The sequence below is a fragment of the Sinocyclocheilus rhinocerous genome, unplaced genomic scaffold, assembly GCF_001515625.1.
Source record: "Sinocyclocheilus rhinocerous isolate Xijiao unplaced genomic scaffold, SAMN03320098_v1.1 scaffold1068, whole genome shotgun sequence".
Classification (NCBI taxonomy): Eukaryota; Metazoa; Chordata; class Actinopteri; order Cypriniformes; family Cyprinidae; genus Sinocyclocheilus; species Sinocyclocheilus rhinocerous.
This window is the reverse complement of record NW_015633196.1, coordinates 11,941-22,116: the sequence shown is the minus strand read 5'-3', so window position 1 is coordinate 22,116 and position 10,176 is coordinate 11,941. Positions and strand designations below refer to the sequence as shown.

Sequence of the window (10,176 nt, the reverse complement as noted above, 5' to 3'; positions counted from 1 at the left end):
TTCAAACAGGTCAGACAGGTCAGATACTGCGACAGAAAACATTCAACTCTCACAAATCCTGCAGAAAGTCAAACTTTTTTCCACCTTTTCCACCACAGGATAAAAAAATTATAATAATTGAGACTTTTTCTTTTATATATCTCACATATTTTTATATCTCACAATTCTGAATTTATATCTCGCAATTCTAGTTATATATATATTGCAATTCTTAATTTTAAATCTCATGATTTTTTATTTAAAATCTCACAATTCTTCATTTGAAATCTTGTAATTTTTCATTTTAAATCTCGCAATTCTTAATTTTGAAAATTTCACAAATTTTAAATCTCATGATTTTTAATTTTAAATCTCTCAATTGTTCATTTTAAATCTCGCAATTCAGAGTTATATATATATTGCAATTCTTAATTTTAAATCTCATGATTTTTAATTTATAATCTCACAAGTTTTCATTTTAAAACTCGCAATTCAGAGTTTATATCTTGCAATTCTTAATTTTAAATTTCATGATTTTTAATTTTAAATCTTGCAGTTCTTTATTTGAAATCTCATGATTTTTTTATTTAAAATCTCACAATTCTTCATTTTAAATCTCATGATATTTCATTTAAAATCTTGCAATTCTTCATTTGAAATCTCACAATTCAGTTTATATCTTGTAATTTTTCATTTTAAATCTCGCAATTCTTAATTTTGAAAATTTTAAATTTTAAATCTCATGATTTTTAATTTTAAATCTCTCAATTGTTCATTTTAAATCTCGCAATTCAGTTATATATATTGCAATTCTTAATTTTAAATCTCATAATTTTTCATTTAAAATCTCACAATTCTTCATTTGAAATCTTACAATTCTTCATTTGAAATCTCATGATTTTTAATTTGAAATCTCGCAATTCTTCATTTGAAATCTCATGATTTATTTGAAATCTCGCAATTCTTCATTTGAAATCTCGCAATTCTTAATTTCAAATCTCATGATTTTTAATTTAAAATCTTGCAATTCTTCATTTGAAATCTCGCAATTCTTCATTTGAATTCTTACAATTCTGAGTTTATATATGGCAGTTCTGACCTTTTTTCTCAGAAACGTGAGAAAAGGTCTCTATAGCTTTTTGATTTTTTTATCCTGTGGCAGAAACAGACTGATCTGATGGAGGATGACGCTGACGAACCATCCTGCTGAAGGAGTGTCTGAGGAGCACAGCGTGACCGTACAGTAACGTCCGGTGTCCTCCGCTCTGAGCCGCCTGAAAACACAGCGATTACAGTCACTCCATCATCAGACACACACAAATCACAACATGATGACAGTGAGAATCACTCACCTTTCTAATGAACTGCTGCGGGAGGCGTGAAGAAACAACAGAAAACAGCATGAGACGTTTGCTTTTGATGATAAACACTCATCATTACACAACAGACACACCATGTGCAATTAACATTATACATGTTTCCCACGCAGCAAAAAAATATATATTTCATTGAGCTTCACTGTTTACAACATATATTTAGCATATATGTTTTGACGATTAAAAACATCTATCCCAGTGATCTCTCTCAACCCTGTCCAGCGATGGCAAACGCGCTCCAGGAGACCGAAGGTCATCAGACTAACAGCAGCCGATGAGGAGACCTTTATGATCCACGGGGGGCAAAAGCAGAGTCGGCTGGACCTTAAAGACATCTGACCTTTAAACAAAAGCCCTGCAGCTTCAAGCAGATCATGAAGAGACACTACAGACCTACAGACTGATGCTGGTGCGACTAAACCGCCCGCAGACTATCAACACCGAGACCCTGAACCTCAGATTACTCTATAAATATAAAATATATTTAAACAATTATGCATTGATTTTCCAAACCAATTGAACTATGTAGGATCAATCCGTCTTATTTTAGTATCATTGATATAATATTTTAGTTTTTCTTAATATTTTGAATTTATTCTTTTTATATTTTCTTTATTAGTTAAAGTTTTAGCAATTTTGTTGTGTTTTTGTCATTTTTATTAGTTTTTGTTTTGTTATATATCTATATTGTGTTTATTAAGCTTTAGTTTTAGTTACTTTAGAACTTCAGCTAACAAAACAAAAATGAGAAATGTTACTTTGGCAAGTAGCTGAAACAAAACAAGTTTACATTTATTTCAGTTAATGTTTATTTTATAGCTTAATTTTATTTCAGTTAATTTCTATTTTATTTCAAGTAATGAATATATAATATAATATAATATAAAATAATATAATTTAATATATAATATAATAGCTGAAATGAAACGAGTTTAAATTAATTTCAGTTCAATTTATTTATTTCAAGTAATGAATATAAATGTTATTTAATGAATATATATACATACTTTTTTAGATGTAATATTACATTCATTTTCCAAACTAACTGTCATATATTTGTAAGTTAAGTAAAAAAATCTAATGCCCTGACTGAGCCAGCAAAAATGAAATATGTATTTTAAAAACGAGTGCACGTCACTGGTCTTCACATCAGACCGGCTCACAGAAACCCAACTTCTTCTGAAGCTCCTGGATGAGAGTTTGTTCTGACAGCTTCGTTTATTACTGAGCACGAGATATTCTGACCGAAGCAAATGAATCACTGTGCTGATTGGCTACAAGTTTGTTTTGCTATTCGGCCCGAATCAGATCAAAAATCGCTTACCCCACCTTTAAACCCACGGCTTCACGTCACAATATTGATGCTGATTGTTCATCTGTGTTTGGCGTGTTTTCATACGTACGTCGTTGTTTTGTCCGGTTTTGGCGAGCATCTCCTGCAGCGCGCGGACAGACAGCGACTGCTCCAGCACAAAACTACAGATGCACAGATCTGGAGGAACATACTGAAACACACACACACAATATAACAAAGAAATCACACGCAAACTCTGCTTCAGCATCATAAACGGCACATTTTCATTTCACAGCCACTGAAAACACAAAACACAATGATTACGATAAATGCATAAAAACACATGATTCCTCTTCATTTCTATTTAGATGCACCTGAACACACAGCAGTGCTGAATTACTGAAATTACACTGACATTCATGCATTTGACAGACGCTTTTACCAAGGCACTGAATGCACTCATTCCTCTCAGTTCATGCATGGAATCGAACCCATGACCTTGGCGTTGCAAGCACCATGTTTTACTGCTTGAGCTACAAGAAAACCCTGCATTATCTCTTTAGAACTACAATATATCGTTTTTAATATATTAATATAGGTTTAATATTATGTGCAAAATACAAAACTCTGAGTGTCTGTGTGCAAGTAGTAGTTTTCAGCAACCAAAAATATTCGGCCAAAAATTTATTTTCCGTTTCAGTCGGAAAAGTTTTGAAGGAAATATTCGTTCCACTTTTACTTAACATGTTGCTTTCATTATTTGAATAAATCTGTCATGAATACAAGATTTAGTACAGCCACTGTTTAAATGTTTATATTTCAACAAAAATTGATATATCATTAAAGAGTGGATTTTTTTTGTCAATTAATTTTTTTTGTACAAACAGTGTTACTTTAGTATCATTGAAACAAATTAAAATGAGAAACTAGCTGAAATAAAGTTGCTTATATTTTACTTAATTTCAGTTTTTGTTTATTTTATTTCAAATATTTTTTTTATTTTAGTTTCAGCTTTAGTTTTAGTTAACAATAATAACCCTGTGTGCAACTTTTTATTTGAGTGTTAATTATAAAATGCATTTAATTATATAGTTATTAAATAAACTTTACTCTCAGTTTCTTTGGTAAATATCACGCATGTTTGAGCATCAGATCTTTCTTGCACTTTAACAACAACAAAACATGACTGTGAAAATGTGTATTTTAAAACATGAAATAACTGCAAGACCCTCTAATAACCCGGCATCCATAAGTGTTCAGAGAATGAACTAGAGTTCATTATGCAGAAGGAAACTGAAGGTTCGAGTGTGATTTAGAGCCGCTCTCGTGCTCGGAGCAGGTTTGGGATTGAAGCCAAAGAGGCCAGAAGATCCCGCTGACAGTATGAGGTGAGCAATGAGAAGATAAATGAAGCACATACAACAGCAAACTGGCCTCCTTTACAGGAGAACAGCAAACAAAAACTCATGAAAGTGGATCACGATGTCCAGATAATCCAGGTCTGCTGGAGAAACTCTCTCAGAGCTTCAGCTCTTTGTTATTAGGACACGACCTGCTGAAGAACCTTCAAGAGATTCTTTCTAGCAGTCGCACTTCTGAACTAGTTGCTTTGACCCTGTAAACTCACCAGGGTTATTATAAAAACAAACAAAAAAATAAAACATTTCTTATAAAATTACATACAAAATATTCTCTCTCTCTCTCTCTCTATATATATATAATATAAAACATTTAAAATTAAATATTTATTATTATTAAAAAAAATAAAACCAGTCACACTTCTGAACTAGAATATATATATATATATATATAAAATATTTAAAATTATTATTAGAAAAACTAAAACCATTAAAAACATTTTCGTTACATTAAATACATTTAAATTAAATTAAATAAAAAAAAATTTTTAAACTAAACTTGCCAGCTAGTTTCTCATTTTCATTTATTTTAACCTGATGTATTAAAATTTCTAAAACTGAAATAAAATATTTTTAAATCATATTATTATTAATAATAATAATGACAAAAACAAACAAAACAAAATGACTAAAAATGAATGTATAAAAACAAATATATCATAATTTTATAGAAATATATAGAGAATATAAAACAGAACATATTTTTTACAATTCTAAATATTAATAAAAACTACAAAATATAATACAATATCTCAGTTATACTAAAATAACAATAGATCCTGCAGCAAAAGTCTGAAGATGACTTGATGATTTTAAACAAGACAAAGCAAGCATTAAAATGCTAAAACAACTAAGATTAAGATATTTCTCGTTTCAATTCACTCCAACAACCTGATATTAAAATAGAGTTCTAGACCTGTAAAAATCATGAAAAGTAATAAAATATTAAAACACTATGGGCATTCCAGTTATGCCAAGATCTAAAACATTAGAGAAATTCTGAGTGAAAAATATTTATGAAAATCCTTGTCTTTAGCAGGGAAACTGGATGCATTTCTAAACGAAGAGCATTGTATCGATGTTCACGGCTCATCACATGAAGAGTAGCTCTACGATACAAACGAGCCAGAGCTTCTACATATCAATGCATGTTGTTGATAAATCAATACGTAAAAAAACTTATTTTTTAAGGGAACAATCACACCATTTTTCTTCCAAGTTTTAGTTTTAACAGTAAACCTCTGTTGTGCAAGACTTTGTTTGCCAAAAAAATGAAAGGGTTTGTTTAATTTTAATTTTTAATAAGATATAAATTCAATTAATGTTTTATGCCTGCATTTGATTACCAGAAAAATTTAAAATACACAACAAAATATTGTAAGTACATAAATTAATTAATATTATATTATTATAAAAAATATTATAAAAATAAAGTCTGTGCACACATTCTGCAATGATAAACAGTAGTAAATCAAAATGTAAAATTTAAATAAATTTCAAATCAAATCTCTTAAAATAAAATCTTATAAAATCTTTTAAAATAAAAAATCGAAATAAAACACTTTATTAATTCATAAAAATCTAAAATTAAAATATATATTTTTTAAATAAATTAAAATGAAACACTTAATTAATTCATAAAAATCTAATTAAAATAAACATTTAAAAAAAAAAACACTTAATTAATTCATTAAAATGTACAATTAAAATAAATACTTTTAAAATAAAAATGTAAAATAAAACACTATTAATTCATAAAAATATAAAATTAAAATAATTACTTTTAAAATAAATTAAAATAAAACGCTTAATTAATTAATAAAAATATAAAATTTTAATAAATAAATTTTAAATAAAAACCAATCAAAATAAAACTAATTATTAATTCATAAAATATACAATTAAAATAAATTTAAAATAAAAACAAAACAATAACAATTATTTCATAAAAATAAAACTTTTTAAAATAAAAACAAAACAAATAAAACAATTCACTCATAACAATATAAAATTAAAATAAATACACTTAATATAAAACAAATCAAGATAAATCACTTAAAATTAAATACTTTTAAAATAAAAACAAAATAAAACACTTACTGACAATTAATTCATAAAAATATAAGATTAAAATAAAAACTAATCAAAATGAAACACTTACTAAATATTTAATTTGTTTAGCTGCATGTCATGTGACCATTAACGAACATCAGAGAATCATTAATATGGGAATGTGTTGCTAAATTATTGAATTTGCGATCAAAGGTCTTGAGAAAGGTTTGGGTGTATGTACATGTGTTTATCGTCTAACAGTCATCGATCATGAGCGAGTCCTGCTGAAGTGTTTTAAGCGGTCAGCTCATCAGCTGTGAAAGTGGATCATTAGTTCTCTTTCTCCCTGAGGAGCGACGCTTCTCATAAGAATAGAAAACGCACAATGAAGCCAAAGCAGCAGCGGAGATACATCATCCCCGTCTCAGCTAATTAGCATCACATCCGGCTCTGAGATCAGAACTAAAGCCGGTGAGGACAGTGAGCACGTCTCCATCCACAGCTCAGGACGACAAACACGCAGACAAAGCTAAAGCGCGCGCTAAAGTCAACGAGGAGCGATGTGGAAGAATCCAGTTAGTCGCATCTATGAGCTCGACACAGAAACTTCACACCAACAATAACTATGACGATAACTACAGTCATAACTATGATAAGTTATAACTACAACTATAACGGTAACTATAAAAATAACGGTAACTAGGTTATAAACAAAAACCACAACGATAACTATAATACCTACAACAATAACTATAACGATATCCACAACAACTATACTAACTATAACGGTAACTATAATGACGACATTAATGATAACCACAACGACAACTATAACCATGACAGTAACTATAACAACTATAACGACAACGCTAACCACAACAACAACTATTACGACTATGACAATAACTATAATAACCACAATAACTATAACGAAAACTGTTATGATAACTATAATGACAACTAAAATAACTATAACGATAAATGTAATAACTATAACAATTATTACAATAACCACAATGACAACTATTAGAACTATGACAATTAAATATATATAACGACAACCATAACGATAACTGTATTAACTATAACTGCAACAATAACCACAACAACTATGATAACTATGACAATAACTATAACAATAACCACAATAACAATAATGATAAATGTAATAGCTATAATGACAACTATAACTACAACAATAACTATAACGATAACCACAATAGCTACAACTTTAACTATAATGATAACTACAACAATAATAACAACAACCACAATGTTAACTATAATGATAAGTATAACAATAACTATAACGATAACTATAACTACAACTATAATGACGACATTAATGATAACCACAGTGACAACTATAACCATGACAATAACTATAACAATAACCACAGTAACTATAACAATAAATATAACAACTATAACTACAACTATTACGATAACTACAACGCTAACCACAACAACTATTACGACTATGACAATAACTATAATAACCACAATAACTGTAACGAAAACTGTTATGATAACTCTAATAACAACTAAAATAACTATAACGATAAATGTAATAATTATAACAATAACTATTATGATAACCACAATGACAACTATTAGAACTATGACAATGAAATATAGCTATATAACGACAACCATTACGATAACTGTATTAACTATAACTACAACAATAACCACAACAACCATGATAACTATGACAATAACTATAACAATAACCACAATAATTATAACGATAAATGTAATAGCTATAACAACAACTATAACTACAGCGATAACTATAACGATAACCACAACGAAAATAACTATAATGATAACCACAATAACTACAACTTTAACAATAATGATAACTACAACAACAATAACAACAACCACAATATTAACTATAATGTTAAGTATAACAATAACTATGACGATAACTATGATATGACCATAGCAATAGCTAGAACGATAACTATATTAGCATCCAAACCAGCAGACGATATTTCGTTCTGTTTATTATAAGCGCGTTCTGCAGTTGTGTCGTCTGTCGCTTTACATGTTCAAGATCTTTAAAGTCAGTGGATTCTGATTGGCTGTCAGTGTTTTTATCGTTCATCAAATGGAAAAAATCATTCTATAGTTGTAGAGGTGGACTCACTATTCTCTGAGAATGATTACTAAAACTTTATGGTTATAGATATGGTTATAGTTATCATCCATGGTGTGAACGAGCCTTAAAGGGTTAGTTCACCCAAAAATGAAAATTAGCCCACAAATTACTCACCCTCAAGTCATCCTAGGTGTATATGACTTTCTTCTTTCAGACGAATCCAGTCGGAGTTATATTAAAAATTAGGGATGCACCGATACCGATACTGGTATCGGTATCGGGCCCGATACTGGTCTCCTGTACTCGTACTCGTACTCGTTAAACTGCCCCGATACCAAAATCATCGTCCTGACGGAAACAAACCAGAAATCACAGACACTGCTATTTAATGAACGCTCAAATCAAGCAGAAGTCCTGAATAAAAGATTATTATTTCTTTGTGAGGTTGAGATTTTCATATCGATACATGTTGACACTTTCATCCCAGTATACACAGTGTATTATCACTGTATTGAATTAAATTACAAAAATAGGTTAAAAAGATAAAAAAAATTTAAAATAACAAAAAAGAACATTTAAATGCACATACACACACACACACGCACAAAAAAAGTATAAAGCAAGAAAACGTTCCAAACAGATTAAAGTGCAAATATAAAGAACACTAATGAACTAGGAAAAACAGACTTAATATTTTGCTTTTCTGCGATGTATATCGTGATATGAAAAAAATACAGAAATTTTCAATCAATCATCCTAGAGTTAATGGAGGGATTTTGTCGGGGAGTGCATGTGCATAGAAAATAAAAATAATTTTAAAAAATTGAAGAAAAAAAAAAACAGGTTTAAAAAACATTTTATCCTTTTAATAGGCCGAATTCCCACTGTTTTTGACCAATTCAGTATGACTCTAAAATAATAATGAGTTTATTGTGATTATTGATTATAATACTGAGATTGTAATATTATGAAAAAAAATATTAAGCAAAATAAGAAATATATTGTAATACTGTAACAAATACTGTAAAATTAAAAAAAGTGAAGTAAAAATTTTACTTTAAAATTACTAACAATTATGTTTTTTTGTTTTTTTAAACCATCAAGCTTTTATTTTGACGGGTTGCCAGCAAACAAAAACATTAGAGCGTCTCAGAACGGCTGGATTTACAGTGAATTAACCAATCCTTTATCAGACGCTGAAATACTGTACGATGAACTACACATTTAATGAACATGAACTACATTTAATTAAATCAAATCGCACTAAGCCATAATCGCGCTATCGCCTCTATTTCGATATATCGTGCAGCCCTAATCTGAACATTTTCAACCAATATCTAGATCTCTTTCTCAGAAGGCTGCTTTGTGTTCAGGTTTGTTTCAGTGTTAGAGAGTGAATTAAACCCGATGACTGAATACAGACACATTCAATGACTGAAACATGATCAAACGTTCTGCTGTTTCAGAATCACACTGAATTGCTCCATATGGAAGCGCAGTTTGTGTGTGTGTGTGTGTGTGTGTGTGTGTGTCTGTGTGTGTGTGTGTGTGTTTCTCTGGTGAATGTGCTGATGCTCTCAAGTGCCGCAGAACAATATCCAGATGCTTCATTTAATCGGGGGAAGTTCTGCAGCATCTCACCGTCTGCTTTATTAAATATAAACCTCTAATTTACATCTGCATTGTGCAGCACTGACGCATTACTGAGGGTCAAAGGTCAACGGATCACACACCTTCCTCTGCCAATGAGATCAGCAAAAATAATGAAGAGTATGATGACAGCGGCTGTGGTTAATTAATGGAGAGGGGTTACACAGATCTGTATGATTACAGTGTAACTAACAAGTACGGTCAAGTCTCATTTCATCTTATATTCATACATGCATACATATGTGTGTGTGTGTGTGTGTGTGTGTGAGAGAGAGTGTGTAAAAGTGTGTGTGTGTGTGT

At 29.9% G+C, this 10,176-nt stretch overlaps 1 protein-coding gene across 1 annotated transcript in view; it reads right to left on the bottom strand.

Moving 5' to 3' along the window:
- Positions 1–10,176, bottom strand: part of LOC107743908 (ryanodine receptor 3) — a 178,775-nt gene that overhangs the window by 160,655 nt on the left and 7,944 nt on the right. Inside the window, exons 5-7 of the mRNA XM_016557358.1 lie at positions 2,759–2,860; positions 1,332–1,346; positions 1,179–1,253 (exon numbers count right to left, since the gene is read on the bottom strand). Coding sequence (XP_016412844.1) covers positions 1,179–1,253; positions 1,332–1,346; positions 2,759–2,860 — 192 coding nt within the window. The remainder of the gene's footprint in view (positions 1–1,178; positions 1,254–1,331; positions 1,347–2,758; positions 2,861–10,176) is intronic.